At 42.7% G+C, this 22,435-nt stretch overlaps 1 protein-coding gene across 1 annotated transcript; it reads right to left on the bottom strand.

Moving 5' to 3' along the window:
- Positions 1–7,542: 7,542 nt before the first annotated feature.
- On the bottom strand, positions 7,543–13,047 carry LOC135697877 (uncharacterized). Its single transcript, XM_065217738.1, has one exon. The coding sequence runs from the start codon at positions 13,045–13,047 to the stop codon at positions 7,543–7,545; it is 5,505 nt and encodes a 1,834-aa protein (XP_065073810.1).
- Between the last annotated feature and the right edge of the window lie 9,388 nt (positions 13,048–22,435).

Here is a 22,435-nt window from a genome sequence, read left to right as displayed (position 1 = left end):
AAATATATCGTATTATACATCATCTGAAAGAGCTTTGTTTTCTGAGCCCAGCGATATTTTTTCGATCCCATAGACTATCATCCCGATTTTCATATTCAGATTTAATGCAAAATAATAATTTCACTTTTTGATATTAAATCAACAAATCGGGTTCTTTAATTTTTGAATATAATTATGGTTTTTATACATCATCTGAAAGACCAGGCGCTCACTGGTGTGGCATCATACACTATGTTCAAAACATGATGTAGAAGTCGTGTGGCACGTCGACATATCGCTAGGAAGGAGGAGGGAAGGGGTAGCAAAAAGTCTACGTGGGAGCAGGAGGGTAGTTGACAAAGTTTTAAATGTTGGACGATCTTTTGGGACAGTTTTGTACATAGGGTTAAATACCCTATTTCCGGCCTATTAAGCATAACACGCATTTAGTCTTTCTTAATCTAGATCAGTTTAGCACAAAACGGAATGTTATTATTATTGATGGCTTCCAAATTTATTTGCCTTTCCGTACGTACCATAAGATTTGAAAACGAGAAACCAATCATTGAGATATTGTCAAAAGTCCAACACTGCTTCTTGACGCCAAACTCGGCCTAACGCATTGAAACGCAATTGAAACGCCAATAAATTCACTTCGGCCTATAGTATGAAGATAAAAATTGATTCGGTCGGAGCGCTTCTTTTGTTTTGGGAATAATGGGTGCAAACTTTCATACCACCTGTTCTCATTGACTTCGTTCGGTAGCTTATTAACTAAAGTATCGTACCAAACGCATAATTGACTTGTTAACTCTGAAATCATGGATTTATTTGAAGTTTTCTGTTCGATAGGCCCAAAATAGGCGATTAGGCCGAAGTAGTGCTCTACCCTAGTTGATTTTTTTTAAAAGTACACAGCAAAAAAAAAAGTATTTTAATATTACATCCAAACTGCTGAAACCAGGTACACGATGTACACAGCAAAATAAAAATTAATATCGATCAACGTAATTCAACCTGATGTATGAAATAATTATTTAATAGCAAAAAGCAGATACAATATTACATCAATAGACGTAACTTTGTTCGCAAAATCGATGTACACCGTACAACGTAATATTACGCACCCAGCGGAATGACCTCTGTGCCGAGGGGGACGACTCTATCTACGATGCAGGAAATATTGTGGGTTGCTGTGGCTCACGATTTTGAAGATTTCCTGCAAAAAGATGATGCGCGATGCAAGTAGATGCGAGAAATGTAAGAAGATTTTTCGAAGATTTATTCGCTAGTGTGAGATTTTTTGAGCATCTAGAATTGAGATATAGATGTGTCGCCCCCCTCGCTCTGTGCAGCTGTTTGGATGTGATATTACCAACCGGTGGAAACTAACGATTTTAAATTGGCTCACTACACGAAACGAAAATCAATTATTTTATTCATGTGTTTCATTTATACATTTTTGCCAAAACATCAGCCTTATACCACAAACGAAGTGACAGACGGAGCGGCTCGAAAACATTGGTGACTAACCTGCAATTTTTCAGTGTACTACATGGCAACACCACTACTACTAGATTGTACCATAGAGGTAACTCTAAGACTAGAAGGTCCCGAAATAACGTGCTCAACTTTTTGGCTCAGCTCTGGTACTCTCTTCGGTCCCAAGCTAATCGATTCACCCCTCGAAACATAGGAAAAACCAATAACCCCTCATTTTATCTGTCAAACTTTCATAGCGAATCAAAACAAACATTGCGTAGTACTAGAATTTCGACTAGAATAGGGTACGTTAATCGTTTGCTTGGGACCAATAGGCTACTAAAGTGGTGAGCCAATTTAAAATCGTTAGTTTCGTATTGATTGTTGATTGTACCACATGGCAACACTACTACCAACCTGGGAGGGAGAAGCAAATACTACACACAAAATCTAATAAATCAATCACAATATTGCGCAAGAAAATTCTTGGCAAATAAAAATTATCAAGTAATTTGTTCCCATAATGAGGGGTTTCTAATTTTCGTGTCTCTGTTGTTTACGTGTTACCGTCGGATGACTTAATGCTTGTGGAAAGTTGGAGTTGAAAAATCACTTGTAGAGACTCGTAGTGAATCAGCCAAAATGAAGTATCAGGTGAAATACTGCGGCCGGAACAGCAGGAATTATCCTGAATTGGGTTTTGCGCTTTCCTACTGATTATATCACAAGATCCCAATGGATTAAGTTCTGTCGGATGGATTCCGGAACCGGCGAAATTAAACCAAGCTCGCGAGTCTGTAGCGTAAGTGTTGACGGTACAAGCAACAATCAATATGAAACTAACGATTTTAAATTGGCTCACTACTTGACTAGCCTATTGGTCCCAAGCAAACGATTAACGTACCCCGTTCTAGTCGAAATTCTAGTACTACGCAATGTTTGTTTTGATTCGTTATGAAAGTTTGAAAGATAAAATGAGGGGTTATTGGTTTTTCCTATGTTTCGGGGGGTGAATCGATTAGCTTGGGACCGAAGAGAGTACCAGAGCTGAGCCAAAAAGTTGAGCTCGTTATTTCGGGAGCTTCTAGTCTTAGAGTTACCTCTATGGTACAAGTGTTTCGCATTTTATCAATGTTGCTATGATCTTTTTTAATTATTTGCAGGCCCATTTCTTAGAGGACTGCTTCCGCGTCGATAAAAATGGGAAGAAAACGAAAAAAAAGATGGCGTCGATTGAAGCTTTCTTGCTACCTCCTGAAGACGAACCGAAAGAGAGCGATCGGTTGTTGGACTTTTATAAATCCCGTCCCCTCTACTCTTCGCCGGCTCTTCTGGATCATAACTACGCGAACTTTGCTGCTGTGGTACCTGAATGGGTTGCTATTGGAGATGAAAAAGATGAACAGAACACTGAAGAGGATTCAGACCCGGAAGTCACCAGGAACGGTCTAGATTTGGAGGAAAAGTTCGAACCACAAAGTGAAGCGGTCTGTGGTACAGCGTGTAACGAAGAAACTCATTCGGGCTCAAGGATTAGAGCTAGTGAGAAGGAAAATTCATTCAAGTTGCTCAGATACCCGACCTGACCCCTGTAATTAGTAAAATTAATTTAATTACGGATACTTCCTGTGCCGGAGTTGAAGTTTGTGCGTACCCCTCGATGCTACCCGTACCCAAATATACCCCTTACCCGATCCGAACTCAAAAATATTTTCTTCGTATACTCGTTCCCGACACGAACCCGAAAATTTAGAGTAACCGTACCTGAATATCTCTACAACCCTCTCCATTTTGAGAAAACTATCAAATTTACGATATAACATGCTTGATACACTACAATTTAGCTAAATTACATACCGATTCCTGAACTGAAGAAACGAAAATTTTGCAATGAAAATTGTTTTCAAGCAAGAAAATATTTTGCATTCGATATCAATACTTCCCATTGATTGATGTTTTGTACTGCTGGCTCCCACTGACAGTTTGTGACAGCTCATTACTGGCTTCACTTGACATTCACATTTTCCGAGTCTGTTTCTCCCTCCCAGCTACCAACAATCAATACGAAACTAACGATTTTAAATTGGCTCACCACTTTAGTAGCCTATTGGTCCCAAGCAAACGATTAACGTACCCTATTCTAGTTGAAATTCTATTACTACACTATGTTTGTTTTGATTCGCTATGAAAGTTTGACAGATAACATCAGGGGTGTGTGGATTCATGCAGAACATGCAGGGGTGAGTGAAATAGCTTGGGACTGCTTGGGACCGTTGTTCTGGTACTGAGTGAGCCAAAAATAATAATGATTTTCTTCGGGACCCAGTGGTCTTAGAGTTACCTCTATGCTACTACTGGATTGTACTAGCATTTTCACCAAATGTATTAGAATGTTTTGGTTCTATCTCTTTCACTCTACTCAAAACTGAAATGCATAAAAAAATGACAAAATGATACACTCTTCAACCATTGTACACTAAATCAACTTTGTTCAAATCAAAACAAAAAAAACTAACCCAGCTGGTGGATGATGGCACAAGCTTCCAAGAAAATTCTATTACAGTGAACCACATTATTTTAATGGATTTCTTAGCCAGTTAGTCGTCTGTCACTTCGTTTGTGCTTATACATTCCATAAGACAAACCACATAGGTCCTATAAGAATGCAAAAAAGGTATGTGTGACCGATTATACATTTCATTTGACACATGATCTTCATTAACTTTTTGCAAGGCGTCTGCTTATTAGTTGACTTATACATTTTATGAATAATCAGCAATAGAAATTTACCAAAAGGTATAAGGAAATTTCTATCCGTGTACCTCGCTCACTACTTGACTAGCCTATTGGTCCCAAGCAAATCGATATACGTACCCCATTCTAGGCGAAATTCTAGTACTACACTATGTTTTATTTTATTAGTTTGACAGATAAAATGAGGGGTTCGTGGATTTTCCTGTGTTTCGAGGGGTGCATCAATTAGCTTGGGACCGAAGATAGTACAAGAGCTGAGCCAAAAAGTTAGGCACGTTTCTTAAGGACCTACTAGCAACAATCAATACGAAACTAACGATTTAAAATTGGCTCACCACTTTAGTAGCCTATTGGTCCCAAGCAAACGATTAACGTACCCTATTCTAGTTGAAATTCTATTACTACACTATGTTTGTTTTGATTCGCTATGAAAGTTTGACAGATAACATCAGGGGTGTGTGGATTCATGCAGAACATGCAGGGGTGAGTGAAATAGCTTGGGACTGCTTGGGACCGTTGTTCTGGTACTGAGTGAGCCAAAAATAATAATGATTTTCTTCGGGACCCAGTAGTCTTAGAGTTACCTCTATGCTACTAGTCTTATACCATAGAGGTAACTCTAAGACCACTGGGTCCCGAAGAAAATCATTATTATTTTTGGCTCACTCAGTACCAGAACAACGGTCCCAAGCAGTCCCAAGCTATTTCACTCACCCCTGCATGTTCTGCATGAATCCACACACCCCTGATGTTATCTGTCAAACTTTCATAGCGAATCAAAACAAACATAGTGTAGTAATAGAATTTCAACTAGAATAGGGTACGTTAATCGTTTGCTTAGGACCAATAGGCTACTAAAGTGGTGAGCCAATTTAAAATCGTTAGTTTCGTATTGATTGTTGCTTATACCCCGTTCACATTACAGCGTATATCACGTGATATACGCTGTCTTGCAATGAGCACTAATACATCTAGTTTTCACTGGAAGTGCTCATTGCAAGACAGCCTATATTACGTGATATAGTCTGCAATGTGAACGGGGTATTAGAGTTACCTCTATGATATTACCAACAATCAATACGAAACTAACTATTTTAAATTGGCTCGCTACTTGACTAGCCTATTGGTACCAAGCAAACGATTAACGTACCCTATTCTAGTCGAAATTCTAGTACTACGCAATGTTTGTTTTGATTCGCTATGAAAGTTTGACAGATAAAATGAGGGGTTATTGGTTTTTCCTATGTTTCGAGGGGTGAATCGATTAGCTTGGGACCGAAGAGAGTACCAGAGCTGAGCCAAAAAGACTGAGTAACCAACTTCAGCCACCAGTGGTCCGAGCTAAGTTCCTGATAGACGACAGGTTGTTGTTGCCCATGTTGCTGATGTAGATATCGATGGTGGCGTGAGCACTGGACCTACTCAACCCGGTGGGAGTGTCTGGACTCAAGATGTTGTACTGCACTTCCTGCAGGTCATTGTATAGGACGGTGCCATTTTGATTGCCCCAGGCTTGATGTTTGGCGTTCAGGTCACCAGCGATGATTAAGCTTTCCCGCCGTCGTGTTAGCTTGATAATATCTCTTCTTAGGCCTGCTGCCGACTCGTACATGATGTTGACTTGTTTGGGGCAGTAAGCCGTAACGGTAATGTTGTGGCCGACAGGAGGCCATGTGGCAGTTTCTCATTCCATGCCCGAACAGCATGCAGTTCACGCATTGGGTGACATCACGGTGGACTGGCTTGTACTGTTCCCACGATGTGGAAAAGGGCCCGAATACTCTGGAGGTCCTTCAAGCATGTTGAATTCCTGACTGACTGTGTGACTGTTTCCATGTCGGGAAGGTCACGCTTGAGCGGCTAAGAGAAATACTCTACGTTTTTCTACTTCAGCAACGCCTCGACGGCCTTGTAGTGGTTTATCGATGGAACCATCACTTGGTGCACTTGAAATATTTACTAATGTAAAAGTGGAGTTTTTCCCACAAGCCTTCTGGGAATCCTTTCACGAAGAACCTTCACCGTCGTTTACCAGGATGGCGTAACGATTGTTCGCCAACAGTGGTGGTGTCCGATCGGGACTGTTTCCCGGCCAGAATAGCTGTTGCGTCAACACGCGGCGGTTTCCACATGCTGGGGTCGGGCGATGCTTCACCAAACAACTCGAGAGAGCGAGTAAAAACCGAACTATACTGCTTGACGGTCAAGAGTAAAATCCTGACCACAAGTTGCTGTATCGTAGATGCGAATTTCATTTTCAGTCTGATCTAGGCTTTTACCAGATGATTCTCCTTAAAAGAACTCTCCAGAGACTCCACTTTCTTAAATCTCATTCACTTCCGGTGCGGTGTCGTCCGGGTTTCCGTCCTATGGGGTTTCTGCTGAACGAATGTATAGTTTGCTACTACTTGCTGCTTCGGAAGATAACACAGAATCACAAACTTGTCCGGGAAGTCGCAAACGATGCACTGGATCAAACGACGTGAACAAACTAATTATTTTGCATATTTATTAAAAAGAGTTTTTTTTTTGTTTTAGCGGTTCATGTGCTAACAGTTTATCAAGAATTTTACTTACGGAAATTAACTGGAATAGTAAATAGTACTTCCAAGTAATTTTTACTGGTCGTAAACACTTATGAATCTGGTCGGTTGTTATGGTCAGTACATCAAAAAAGTCCACTCCGCATTCTGTTCAAGAGAGAAAAAATCCAAAATACATAATTTTTGCATAATTGTAATTGTCGATAATTGTCAGTATCGGCAGAATGGTGTTCCCTGAATCGAAGTCGTAAAAAAAATGCAAAAAATCATTTTGTGTTGATGCATTGAAAAGCTAGTTTTTTATAAGAATAAGGCATCATAAAACAAGGTTTTCGAAATTTCCAATTTATTTTTTTCACAATTTCTGCATTAAGACGTCACTATTGATGGTTGATTGAAACATTAGTAGCAATAAATTATTAAATATTTTCTTTAATTAATCAAAAATTATTGTTCCGATGCAATGAACCATAACACATGCGGAGGGAATCGTCGTGGAAAACGATCTTGGGATGACACTGGAAGTGCCCTTGACGATTCCCTTGGATGGACGGATTTTCGGTGGTGGACTGTAATTTCGGATGATCGGTTCGATGGAAAGAACACTTTTGCTACACTAACTTAACTACATTTATTGCTCTTTGCTCTAGTGTACACACTTTGAAGGTTGAATTAATACTGATCTCGTTTTGTACTGTTCTCCCTCGCACGGTAGGGATTCGATAGTATTGAGCGTCGCTGTTCGTAGTGTTGCCGTAGAAATAGGATTGGGTGCTACCTCACTTCAGTCCTCCTGGGAACGGACGGAACATTCTCCCCCCGGTTGAGACATCGTATCAACAGCTTCAGGTACCGATGAGGGGCAAACGTTGTCCTCGATTGGAAGTACGGAGACCTTGTTGATAGGACGACGGTACGTTGATCCGTTGGTGAACACATCGATGGCCCGTACTAAACCGTCATCACCAGGATACACTGATGTGATTCGACCCAGCTTCCAGCTGAGCGGGGGTTGAGTCTTGTCGTGGAGTACGACCACCATTCCAGGTCGAAGGTTTGGTGTCGTTCGTAGATTCTTCTTGCGTGGTTGGAGAGAATTGAGGTAATCCCTGGACCACGCTCGCCAAAAATGCTCACGCATCAGTTGCAGATGTTGCCATCGATCGAGTCGGTTAACGTTGATATCTTCCAGGGACGGCTCGGCTGGAGCGATCAGCGGACGACCTATAAGATAGTGAGCTGGCGTAATTACCTGTGGATCTGCAGGATCGCTGGACACGCTGTACAACGGACGCGAGTTAAGGATGGCCTCTATCTCCGTCAGTATGGTCGCCATTTCTTCGAATGTCAGCTTCACGTTGCGTACGACTCTCTTCAGGTGGGTTTTCGTCGCCTTAACCGCCGCTTCCCAGAGACCACCGAACTCTGGTGCGTCCGGCGGGATGAAATGCCACTGTATCTCACGTGCTTGGCAGAACTGTTGGATCTTCTTCGCAGTTTGTTGATCTTGGAATTGCCGATACAACTCGTGTAGTTCGTGGTTTGCTCCGTGGAAATTAGTTGCATTGTCCGAATGAATTTGTTGGACCATTCCTCTTCGACTGATGAATCTCTTCAACGACGCTAGGAAGGCATCCGACGACAGATCGGATACGACCTCCAAATGCACAGCCTTCGTCGTCATGCATACGTAGACTGCTACATACGCTTTCACGAGCTTCGGACGATGTGAACCTTGTTTCACCAGAAACGGACCGGCATAATCCACACCAGTCACTGCGAACGGAGGCGATGGTACGATTCTCGATGTCGGTAGATTTCCCATTAGCTGTTTGGTTTCATCAGGATTCGTGCGAAAACATTTCACACATGACCGTGTTACTTGTCGCACAGTAGACTTTGCGTTCAAAAGCCAGTACCTCTGTCGAATGATGTTGATCAAACCGGCTTGACCGATGTGAAGATGCTCTAAATGCAATGCACTAATCAACTTTCTCGTTACAGGATCCTTGTCGGGAAGAATGAGTTGATGCTTCGCTGCAAACGGCAGTTTCGAGCGATCCAATCGGCCTCCGACTCGCAGCAAGCCGTTTTCATACACCGGGCGCAGGTTGCCCAGACGTTTGCATGGTTGATTGGAGACCAGTCGTTGAATTTCATCACCAAGGTGTACTTGTTGAATCACCTTGACGATTGCTTCCGATGCTTGACGTAGCTCTTCGACAGTGAGATGGGCTTGCTTCACACGATCGGGTGACCGTGGCCTTCGGCAGTTGCTGACGAACCTCAACACGTAGCCCATGATGCGTTGAATTTTTCGAAAAGAGCTGTGTTTGAAGAAGAACGGAAAAGGCTCACAACTTACCGCAGGAGTTGCAACTTGGACCTTCAGCTCGGGAAGGTTGTTGTCGGGAATCTCTTCGGTGTCTTCACCGTCGTATTCGGATGCGGACAGGAACTTCGGACCATTCCACCAAAGGCTGTTCTGTCTCAAAGCTTCCGGCAGTTGGCCTCGAGAGACGATATCGGCGGGATTGCTAGCCGAACGAACATAATTCCATCGATACTCACTGGTTTCCGTTTGTATTACAGCAATCCGATTCCTCACAAAAGTTTGAAGCTGATCCAAGGGTTTTTTGAGCCATGCTAGAACGATTGTACTGTCCGACCAAAGAACAACTTCTCGGAAAGACATCTGAAGCGCTGGAATCACTTGACCGACCAATTGCGTCAACAGAAGCGCAGCACAAAGTTCCTTTCGTGGAATGGAAAGATCGTGCAATGGAGCGACCTTTGACTTGCTGCACAGAAGACGTAAGCTTGCGGATCCATTGGCGAAAATACTCCTCAAATAGACGCACGCACCGTACGCCACATTCGATGCATCAGCGAAACCATGCAACTCGTGAGCGATAGTATCCGGGAACGTGACACACCTTGGAATGTGAATACGACCAAGCTCCGGTAGTGATGCTTGAAGAGTGGACCATTGTTCTTGAGTATCCTCGTCGATTGGATCGTCCCATCCTGCTGATGTCCTCCAAAGCTGCTGAACCAATAACTTCGCGGTGACGATCACTGGAGCGAACAGTCCGAGTGGATCAAACAATTTTGCCACCTCGGAGTAAATGATGCGTTTTGTGGCTGGTTTATCGGCAGGTTGCGAAATGGTTGGTGGATTGGCAATCATGAAAATGTCGATGTTCGGATCCCAGAGCAATCCGAGTACCTTGATTACTTCGTTGGGTCCATACTCGTGTAACGGAACTTTCTTTTCTCGATCTGCAGGTGGTATGTGCTCGAGAAACTCATCCGAGTTGGAGCACCATTTGTGGATATGAAATCCACCTCTGGCAAGCAGTGCTTTCAGCTGACGTTGGCATTCGATGGCATCTTCGAGGGTGTTGGCTCCAGATAGAGCATCGTCGACGTAGAAGTCTTCTATCAGGATCCGAGCACCGATGGGATACTCAGAACCTTCTTCCTGGGCAAGCTGCACCAAACACCTCGTTGCTTGGTATGGTGCACAAGCTGTACCGTACGTAACGGTATTCAATTCAAGTACCCTCAACGGATGCGATGGATCGGATCGCCAGAAGCATCGCAGGAACCGCCTGTCCAGTAGCGCCGTGAGCACTTGACGGTACATCTTGGCTACATCGGCTGAAAAAGCATATGGGTACTTACGGAATCGCAGCGTTATTGAGAATATTCCATTCTGCACTACTGGGCCGACTTGGAGCACCTCGTTGAGCGACAGCTTGGATGGTTCGGACTTGGCGCTAGCGTCGAATACCACTCGACACTTGGTGGTTGAGCTCGAAGGACGCAGCACCGCATGATGGGGCAGGTAGTACCTACTCAGATTCGGTGGGTCATCAGCTTCCTTGATTTCCCGGCAGTGGCCGAGATCCTCGTACTCCTTGATAAAACCGACGTATTGTTGCTTGAGTTCGGGATTGCGTTCCAAACGTTTTTCGAGCATGAAGAATCGCTTGAGCGCCAGAAAGCGGCAGTTATCCAACTGGTCCACGTTATCCTTGAATGGCAGCTTCACAACAAACCTACCGGTCAAATCACGCTCGTACGTCGATAAGAAATGGGCTTCACAGGACAGCTGTTCGGGTGAAAATGGAGAAGCGTCTGGTACTTCCTCCATCTTCCAGAATTGGTGCATCAATTCCTCGATGTAATCGATCGAAGCAGAGTTGGCGTGTTGGATAGCCGCGTTCGAAACGTACGGCTCGTTTATCACTCCGGCTACCACCCATCCAAGATGAGTGTCCCGAAGTTGCGGTAGATTTGCACCTAGGCTCAGGTGATCGGGCTTCAAAATGTCGAAGAAAAGCTCTCCCCCCATCAGCATGTCGACCTTCTCGGGGCAGAAGAAACGTGGATCGGCGAGTTGGATGCCGTCAGGGAATTTCCAGGTGCTGAAATCGATTCTGCTGTTTGGAATAGTTCCAGTTACCTTGGGTGTAACCAGACACTCGATGTTGGCTTGAAAGTCTCCGTAGCTCGATCGGAATTTTACGAACACTTTGTCACGAGCTAGGCTTCTCAAGGCGTTGATTCCAGTAATCGGGACGTTGGCTTTCATCTTAGGAGAACCGAGGCGGTTTGCCATTTCTTCGGTGACGAAATTCACTTGTGACCCACTGTCGAGCAGGACTCGACATGGATGCGGTTGGTTATGCTTATCGATGGCTTGGACGACTGCAGTAAGCAGCAAAACGGTCTTCGATGTTTGGACGTGATTGCTTGAGCATGCAGTGGACAAGGGTTCATCTACCACCGAAGCAGGAGGTTGAACACTAGCTGGTGGTTTGTTGATTTCACGATTGTTTGGCGAAGCGACGTTCGCTTTGACATCCTGGCTGCTGTCCCTTTCGTTGTCATCATGTAGTAGGGTATGATGTCTTCTGCTGCACTTTCGACACGTTTTGCTGGACGTACACTGTTTGGATTGGTGTCCCTTGCGGAGGCAGTTAAAGCACAAACCTGTCGTTCGAACTTTCTCTGCCCTCTGAGTTGCTGTTAGCTGTTTGAACTCCGTGCACTGGAAGTTGAAATGTCCACTGCCACAGAATTGGCAATGACCTTGGGATGTGCTGGAACTCGTGGTGGCTGTGTTGCTCTTCAGCAACGGCATCTTGCTTGTAATCGATATGGCTTTGGGTTTGGAGATAGTTGGTTGCGCTAGCACTCGCGATGACTCACACTGCTCTAGGACTTGACAGCTGGTCTTGATGAATGAAATTGTCTGTTCGTACTTCGGCAGCACTCCTCTCTGTTGGGTACGTTCCCAGGCCATTCGCGTCGAATCATCCAAGGCAGTGACGATGAGATACACCACGATGTGCTCGGAAATACCGACCAGCTCTTGCTTCTGGTACCGAAGGCTTTCGACGTGACCCGTTGCTTCGCTCAGCAGGCTATTCAATTCCTTAAACGTTGCTTTCGACATCTTCTTCAACGAAAGCAATCCTCGGATGTGCGATTCCACAATCACACGCGTATTCTCGTACCGATCGGATAGCACCTTCCAGGCTTGCTGATAATTACCTTCATTGATCGTCTTCGCATCCAGGATTCCAGCAGCGGATCCAACCAGCGCTTTGTCCAGATGGTACAACTTCAGCGCTTCCGAGTCCCCAGACTGCGCCATCACGTCTTGGAAAATCGCCTTGAATTTCGGCCAATTAGCGTAATTGCCGTCAAACGTAGGGATTGGCGCTTTCAGTGGTTGTTGCTGGATGATGACTTGTGGTGCGGGAACAGAAAAAGTTGCAGGTTGCCGTGGTGTAGCGAAGTTGATCAATTCCTGAACGCGATTTGACAACTCACTGTGACGATTCTCGAAGGAGCAGTAAATGTCATCCTGCTCATCCGATGCTTCGTCAGGAATCAAGGCCATGATCTCGCTATGGAAGTGGCTAAACTCGGTGTAGATGGCTACGAGTTTTTCCTTGGTGCACTGCAGCTGGACCAATCTCATACTTTTCTGGTCTCTCAAGGTTAACTGGATTCGCACTAGCTTCTGCTCGATTTGTCCTCTCTGCCGGAACAGACCCTTCAATCTCCGCATCGTTTCAGAATCCATAGCCTCCTCCCAATTGAATCCGTGAAATGAACCTGATGAATTGGATCTTGAAAGGTGCCCGGTAGGCGGACCCGGCAACTCCATATGTTGCACAATTGGAACGTCTTCTGATTGTTCCGCTTGATCCAATTGTTGTACTTGCTCCTCTTGCTGCACTTGTTTCAACGGTGAATGTTCTACCGGCATTTTTTGGTTTGTCTTCAAGGTCACTTTTTCACTTTTGTTCTTATTTTTCAGTTGTCCTTTTTCTAACACACGCGACGCACTGATCGTTTCGACACGGATCTGGCAACGTAGCACACGCGACGGGACTAAATGTTTCGGTATGAGTTCGGCAACGATTGATTGATTCGGCACTAAATTGGCAACGTTGCACACACGACGCAACTGTACATGACCTTTTACACGCACGCACTTGTTTTCGACTCGTTCGGATTTAGCAAAATGGCGTTCACTTTTTTTCTTTTTCGATGGCGGACGATTGCGGACCGCTCACTACGCGGCGCATACGAATGTGTGTACACAGCACCAGCAGCAAGAGAAACTCGTTTTCGTTTCGTTTTGTGTAGCAACGATGTGTTCGCTCGGGATGATTAGGCTTTTCTCCTGGCAGGAAACCTCTCGTGGACTGGGTACCGATCCTCTTCGTGGGCAGCTAAACCTTGGCTGCATTCCGATCCGGTTCGAAGGACCAAATTATGTTCCGATGCAATGAACCATAACACATGCGGAGGGAATCGTCGTGGAAAACGATCTTGGGATGACACTGGAAGTGCCCTTGACGATTCCCTTGGATGGACGGATTTTCGGTGGTGGACTGTAATTTCGGATGATCGGTTCGATGGAAAGAACACTTTTGCTACACTAACTTAACTACAATTATTGCTCTTTGCTCTAGTGTACACACTTTGAAGGTTGAATTAATACTGATCTCGTTTTGTACTGTTCTCCCTCGCACGGTAGGGATTCGATAGTATTGAGCGTCGCTGTTCGTAGTGTTGCCGTAGAAATAGGATTGGGTGCTACCTCACTTCAGTCCTCCTGGGAACGGACGGAACAATTATATTCCTAAAAATAAACTTTATACGGGGCAAGAGTGCCACCCCTACATTTATGTATTAAATTGTACAAAACTGTTCAGAAATTAGCACAATTGGGCATTTATGTTTCCAATATACATTGTCTTCGTGAAATTTTGGAAAACAAACTGTATGAAATAGTATCAAAAATAGTATCCATTTGAATTCTTTGACGCACATGGTTTATATGTTTTGGATGAAAACAAATATCGTTAAGTCAATATTTTAGTGGAATGAACAATAAAAGTAGTTGCTGTCATACCTAAGAATAGTAATTTGTTGTTTAGAAATGAACATTTATCAGTTTCACTTCATTTTAGACATATGGTCTTTTTGCCCCATAAGAGTGGCCCTCTTGCCCCGTAGCATTTTTTAGAGCAGGTACGACATGACATTTTGAAAAAATCATTAACATTTTTTTATGGGGTTTAATTTTAATTTCAATGATGATACATGGAGACAAGGTTATAAACTTACAATTCGGTTCGCGAACTCCTATGAATATTCACGGAATCGCATATTAAAATGCGCTATCGTTAGGGTGACCTTTTTGCCCCTAGTTCCCCTACGTGATTTTCACGTACCATGTTAACAAGGTAGATATGAAATGTGTTCCAGATGAAAATCAGATGCTAACAACTAAATTCTACTTGTGTCAGGGAACCTCACAAGAAGCAATACTTTTTTAGATCTGTGAAATATGCATATTATTGAACCAGAAAAACTAAACATTTCGAACCGTTGCATTTTTTTAAATTTTATTTGTCACTGAATAATGTTTATAAAGTGCATTGCATTCTTAAAAATATTCTTAGTAGGAGAATTTGAAAATAATCTGTGCAAATTCCAGGTATTTTCATGAAACATAAATTTCCCTGTGAATTCTAGGTTCTTCAGAAAAAAATAGATGCCACGATTTTGATCGAGTTATCGCCATTTCTATCTTGTATATATGGAGCCAAATGAAAAAAAAAACATGCGATTACTTAGCTCGAAAATGACGAAAACAACAGTAACAGCACTGCATATATTCGTTATGAATTAGGCAACACCGTAAATTTCCAAAATATATAAATGTAATAAGTATAGAGGCTTAGATAGCTCTCAAATAGAAACTATGGAAGTGGTCAAAGAACACTCCGTCGAGTGCAATAAATTAATCGGTCATGTTTGCTGCGTTGAGATCCGCAAAGTGAGTCTTAATTAATGATCAATGCTACTTCTCGCCGTAGATATTTGAAAGTGTCTACATTAACTCAGGCCGCAGTGAGAGCGAAGAGGTACTGACTGATAAGGTCTATCAACCCTTTCAGCCTCCCTGAACTGTGACCTACAGGACTCCGGAATACTATCCGCTCTGCCATACCTGGCAATGTCCATCATTCTTAAGCACATCCTGATATCTGGCTGGTTGGCTGCAGATTCACGGCTACCTCAGCACCACCCAGGTCCAGAAGTACTTCACTTGCTTGTATGCATGTTGATCTGGGCTCCTGTGTTACTCTGGTCGTTGGCTTTGGCGGAGTCGCATGGTGCGATTACCTGCTGAGCCCCTTAGATATTTCTCCAAAAAGTGTAGCTGTTCTGATGGGGATTACCAACGGATTCGGTACCATCTCCGGAGTCATAATACCCATCGTTACGGGATATAGTACAAGCAACAACAGTGAAGACGAGTTGCGACTTGTGTTCTACACATAATGGGAACCTTAGTCTACTGCTTCTGAACCTCCGCTGAACTACGACCCTTGGAATATGAAGTTACAGAGCTGCAAGCCATACACTGAATCTGGTTTATCAACAACTGAGTAGAAAATAAATAAGTTTGATATTTATCTACATCCAATTTGTCGGTGTAAACTATTTTAATCAACATTCCAGAAAATTTCAGCAAAAATCACACCCTTCACACTCTTGATCGTTAGACATTGATGTGACTTCCAGCCTCAATGTGATTGATGTTGTCGAAGAAACACGCACATCCCACTGAACTGCCAGCCTTATGACCTTGGGCGATACGGTTCTCGAAGAACTTGATATCGTCCTCACACTCGTACTTGGAACAGGTTTGCGCTTGACTCAGAATTGACTGACCCTTTCCAGCTAGTCGGACAGATTCTTTTCCGTGGTAAATACTTCGTACTTCCTTTACTCGATTCTTGTGGTGCACATCCCAGCAGAAAATCTTCCTCTTGAGAACATCAATTTCCTCCAATTCCAGATTCCGTTCGATTAATCTTTTGGCGATGATCTTCCAACCACCGATTTCGATTTTCACCGTTGGATTGGGTTTGATGATCTTGGCTTCATCTGGTGATGTTATTGGTGACATCCTGAAACAAGAAGAAAAACATTGTAAAATTTTAATCGTTCTGATTTACATCCGGAATCTCATTTAAATTTTTCGGCGAAAACTTTTTATTCAAACGTGAAATCTGTGTTGTTAGGTATGGCCGCGAAACGTTGTTTATATTTGCGGAGAACACAACAAAGCTGCACGTCTTCATCAACCGATGCCTGCGGTGTATAATTTGTGCCTTGTGGCTTCTCAACTGGACCACTGAACAGAAATTCGTGAAAATGGGTCGGCAACACACTACGAAGGGGCGGAAACCACATTTGATTTTGAAACCCGGCCGAACATCGCAGCAGAAGCAGACCCACGGCGGAGCCTCATCAAGGAAATAAACGAAGCCGATAGGAATCTAACCTGGGCCCAGCAGCCGAAGCGCACCAACATACGGAATGACTACGAATCCATCACGACATTTTAACCGCTAGGAAATCCGGATTCACCCGCACACTTCTGGCCAAAAAATCACCTAACTCAGTCGCACAATAAAAACCTCAACCATCCTATCACAATCTGTTAAAAAAATTTCGGTTGTTAATGCGTCGCGAAAAAAAATGACACTTCAATGAAGAAGAAAACACGCACGCCTACGTTGATCTAAAAGTCCGATTTTCACGACTTTCACCCACTGCGCATCATCTTCCAGTCGCTACCATAGCAACACCATCGTAACCAAATTTTCACATGCCGAGAGTCTATATAAGGAAGACTGCTGCTAACAATCGACAAGAGGCTTTTGAGGTAGTTTCCAAGCGGACGTCTTTTTGATCGCTCTTCCCATTTTTTCAAGATTGGACAGATTTTCAACATGTTTGCTAGCAAGGCGAAACACGGTCGCGATGCTCGGAAGACCCGGTCCAGTCGGAATGTTAGACCGGTGTCTTTGCCAGATTTTATGAGAACCGACCCTGATGGCACACTTACGGCCATTTACCAGCGCATAAAGGCGGCTTCTTCAAAGCCGAAGTTGCCAAAAGCGCAGGATCGTTGGGAGGTTCTCAGAAAATTGCCGGTGACCGATGAATACGATGATGTAAGGTCGCCGGTCGGAGAGTACATCCGACGGCCGTTTAAGGCTTCTACTAGCAAACAGTTGATTGGTGTGGGAATTGGAAGCGACGTTCCAGATTATCGTCTTGGAACTACCCCAGATGCCTCAAAGGCGGATTGTGGTAAGGATAATTTTGATTATAATTCTGAGTGTTTAGAATTAGATATTAATATGAATTTAGGAGATAGGGAGGGTTTTCAAGGTCATTCCCAAAATTTATGTGAGGCATTTAGGTATAACAGAGCCGATGTAGATTCGGTTCTGGTAGAAGGTATATCCAAGGTACAGGAATGCGAGACAACATTAGCAGTATTCGAAACATACGCCAAAATACACCATGATATTTTGGAACGAGTGACGTATGTTCCGACCACTGCTGATGTATCTACGCAAACTACTGTCCCAAAATTACAGCGAACACAGCTGAACTTTATATATGCTGGATTTTGGGAGAGGTGTACCTTGAGAGAAAATCAAGGTATGCAAACCGAAGATCAAAATTTGACGTATCCGAAGCAGCCTACTGTGGTGCTTCAGAAAAATGCTAGTGGCCCAAATTCTAATTTGATAAAAAATCTTTTTGGTTGGAAATCTGTTGGATTGACCTTTTTTGTTTCGGCCCTGGTCCTCGGTTTGCTGGAAATTCCAAATTACATCTAGCAGATTGGTATTGATTTTTGTTATTTGGATCGAGCTCACTGGTGGTCCAACGAATTTCATCAAAATTAATTAGCTTCTCCGAGGTCTTCTGGCGAGTAAAGATGTTGTAGCCGGGTACAAACGAATACTTCGAGCTACCATCTTTTCTACGAGAATTCCTCGGAACCCATTAACACCGGATAGGGACCTTTTGGTGAAAAAAATTCGTTCAGGGACCGTGCTTGGATGGCTAAACCCATTGGGAATGGCTTCCAAGCAAACCAATCGATGTAGCAGAATGCTTCCATCGAAGATCTTTTTGTTTATGAAGTTCGAAGGACCACTATCGTGAGCTCGATCATCGCATTTCAGAGTATTTAGCAGTGTTAGGGTTTAGATGTAGTATTTATGTAGAAAAAGAATTAGGTAGATTGATAGGAGCTAGGGCAGGAGCACATATGTGATTGGCAGGGAATGTGGTGGGAGTTTAAATGTACTGAAAAGTCATCCCTTTTGATAATTTTGATCGAAACTGGTTGATCATAAATTGATTTAATTGAAAATCGGTTTGGATCGAAATTAGGAATAGAGAGGTGACTTTTCAATACATTTAACGGGGCCTATCACATATGTGCTCCTTTTATCTTGTTAGTTAGGTACTTCCAAATTTACAGTTCACTTATAGTAGCTAGTTAGTTAAAAGAGTGGTATCACATTTCCCGGATTTTATTTTCAGAATGGGCTATTTAGTAACATACTGTTTTCGGCAATATTTCCGTAACCAAATTTGATTGAAATGGGAATATTTCCTTCTTTGAGTGTTCATTACGTTGTTTGATTATTTTTGTTTTTCGTTTTCTTTCCGTTTGATTATTGTTATTTCTGTTATTTGATATTTGAATAAAGAAGGAAACATTCCCATTAGCAAAATTTTGAATATAGAAATAACTTTTTTTTTCCGTTTTGATTGCACGTGATTTACTACTTTCACGTAAATGGTCCATTTTGGAAATGAAACTCCGGGAAATGGGATACCACCCTTAGAAGCGTTTTTAATCAGTTAGGAGCTAGGGCAGGAGCACATATGTGATTGGCAGGGAATGTGGTGGGAGTTTAAAGGTACTGAATTCTTTGTTCAGTACTTTTAACGGGGCTTCTCACATATGTGCTCCTTTATTATTAAAACACAGGATAGAGTTGACTTCAGGTTAGAGAAAGCTGGTAGTTTGAGTGAAAGTGTATTATGTAGAAGAGCTAGGGCCGAAACGAGAATTTAATGAGCAGGAAATGTAGTCCCACATTTGAAATGATCTGCAATTTTTTCTTTGTCAATTAAAATTGTAATTGTAGGTTAATATTTTCATCCCATTTTTTGTATGAATTAAAATGTTCAATTCAGTGTATCAATTAAGTGGTGTTGCTCAATTTGGTTCAATTAAGTGTTTAAGGCTTCAAAAGATCCTGTTGACCAATGAATTCTTCAAATAGTATTGCCAAACTAAAGCTAACCAAGACACCATTATGGAATGCTCTTCGGCAGGGGAACTATGCCATTAGCGCGAAGCATTTTTAAACCACTGATGCTGGCGCCAACTAGTATTGTGTTTACTATTTGTTCATCACTTGATTCAATAGGATCAGATCCACCGTTAGCACAAGATGGGTAAGTGTGTCAGTTTTTGATCTTAGTGTTCCTCTAATTGACCCTGTCTTGTTGAGGAACGTTCATTGTTTGATCTCATGATTGCAGGATAAAATTATAAACATGGTTTGCCGCTATATCTAGTGCAGGTTTTATATCAATCTGATGCTTTACATTAGTTTGAGACAATCCAAGAAATTTGAATGTTTATTTCAAGTTATAGAAATAAAATTCAGATGAGGACCTTTCGTTTGAGCTTATTGTCAAAACCGTCAACCCAATTACAAGAGTTTAACGTAAAAAAACACGGTGCACAAAGGCAATTCATTACTCTGCGAGTAAATAACGTAGCTCTTACATACACAAAAAGAAGGACGAGCTTTTCGTAGCAGAGGGTCTAGGATAAGAGATGAGTGGACTGGTTGATTTTAAGTCAACCGAACTGTCAAAGCCAGAGCTAATCGAGAAACGCATATCTTGATTGAAATGGCAGTGTTGCTAGAAACCACCTACGCATATGTTGCCAAAGTCGTTTGTTTATGTTGTACGAGTTAATACGCTGTGCTTTATCTATACATTTATCTGTGCTGGCTAACTGATTATTAGCCTATCCTCGAAAATATTTCGCAGTGTTTTAAACGTGTTTTTCAGAGTTGATAATAGAATAGTTACGCAGAGTGAAGCTTGCAATTTTGATGTCGATCAATGGTCATTTATTTTTTTTATTTTTGGCAACCTTGTGTTTACACTTCGGATGACTTCACAAGGGTTGTGAATGTTTCCTCTGTTATCCTGATTGGTGCAAACAATACTCCCCACGCAGTTGGTCTACTATGCTCGATAGGTAGATTTTGGTTTCATTCTGCGTAGCTCTTCTATTATCAACTATGGTGTTTTTTACTTGGAAATATAGCAAAGGCCACTCACGCAAACCAAATACCATCATCGGATAGAGGAAAATTTCCCCTACACGATGATGGTTTGCGTGGTTGGCTTCCGCTGTGTGAGGAAAGGGCTATATAACAGTTTGTTTGTAGAAAGATGTTTTTGTTTCTTCTGCGCGTTTATCTCTTCTTAATAGGTTATAGGCCTATTCGCAAATGTTCTATCGAAGAGAAAAGGTTTTCTCCGGTCGTTTTCTCACGGAATTCGTGTAATAATTATGACGAACGGTAATGCAAGCGGTAGCGTAGCGGTGGGGTAGTCCACAACTTTTAGAGCCTACGTGGAAGTTTGTGGTGGAAGAACTGTCGTGCGCGGTGAAACCGGAAAGGAAAGCGGACGGAACCTTCGAAGCTTCTGGACCCCAATAATTATGTGCATGTTAACGAGGCACAAACGTCGGAGGATGTTTGGGCAAAGTTAGAGTATGCATTCTAGGACACAGGATTGACACGAAGAGTCGGACTATTACACAAACTAGTCAAGACGGAGCTGTCAGCCTGCACGTCGATGGATGATTATGTGAATCGAATTGTATCTACCGGGCACTAGCTGAACGGAATTGACTTCCCGATATCCGACAAGTGGGTGGGAACTATGTTGTTCGCTGGTCTCCCGGAAGAATATCGCCCGATGATTATGGCGCACTGTCGGAGGAGATCTACATAGATCAGCCTCCATGTTTCAAAAGGTCGGAACAACGAAAGCTGGTGTGTCGTCTGAACAAAGCTCTCTATGGGCTGAAACAGTCCAGTCGTGTCTGGTAAAAATGTCAAGGGTAGAATCGTAACCTCATAACTAATAACCAAAAATTTAGGTAAAGCTTTTTCTCCTTTACGCGACTACCTATGGAATCCCAGATTTTTGTTTTCTTTAGCAAAAATACTGCTGTTGTGAGGATTTTGAGTCCTGTATCCAATAAAACTCCAAGATCCTTGACAACTCTGTCAAGCTGAATTTTCTGGCAGTTTATGAAATAACAGTATTGCTTTGGGGTTTTACTTCTGTTGAAACTAATAACTGAGCATGTAGCAATTGAGTTAATTACATGCACACCAGTCGTAGAACACGTCGATCAATGTTTGAAGTTCAATGCAATTGACGACTGAGCGAACCACAAGGTATGATTTTGAAATCATCAGCGTACACGATTCTGCATCCTGGAGGGAGTATTAAGTAGACTTCGTTGTAATAAAGCGGGAAGAGCAACGTGGTAATCTAGCGACCAGGAAAGCAGCCGTGTTGAAATATAGTGCGCTACAGTTCTCTGCAACGAGTCACCAATTAAGAGCTCAAATAGTTTCGAGCCAGCATAAAGCGAAGTAATCCCACAATAATTTGAATACAGGAATGATGTAGGGTCTTTTCCACCCTTTCAAACCCATGCTTGACGCTACCAATCAGCGAAGACGTCAGCAAAACCCAACCGACACCCGTAGCAACAAATCGATGACGTGCGCAAAACCAGTCGAACTACGCGAACCAAGATTGCATCAGAATCAAACCACCCGGAGGAATGGCGAATCAGCAGATTTAGTTTATAAAAGTGTTCTAAATTTATTTCTAGCTTCAGTCTTTAAGTACGTATGTACCTACGTAAACGGTCGGTTAAGAATAATAAATTGTTTTTTTTTTTAAGTCACTCTGGACTTAATTGTTATAATTTATACAACGCCAAGACAAATTGTTCGACAACCTATATTCACATTAACCCATAGATGTTCTATGCCACCGTCATCAACGATTGTTGATTCCGACGAACTGTAGCGTTTTGAGATGGCAATCAACACACTCCCTCCTCTTGTTTGTCCCTTAGTAATCATAATGTCCATATCCGAATCGCTAACCGAGATGAAGAGGTCGTCAAC

The sequence above is a fragment of the Ochlerotatus camptorhynchus genome, unplaced genomic scaffold (genome assembly GCF_037179485.1).
Source record: "Ochlerotatus camptorhynchus isolate MF236.1 unplaced genomic scaffold, CSIRO-AGI_Acam_v1.1 ptg000078l, whole genome shotgun sequence".
NCBI lineage: Eukaryota > Metazoa > Arthropoda > Insecta > Diptera > Culicidae > Ochlerotatus > Ochlerotatus camptorhynchus.
The sequence above is the reverse complement of the archived record's forward strand: the minus strand, read 5'-3'. Positions and strand labels throughout refer to the sequence as shown.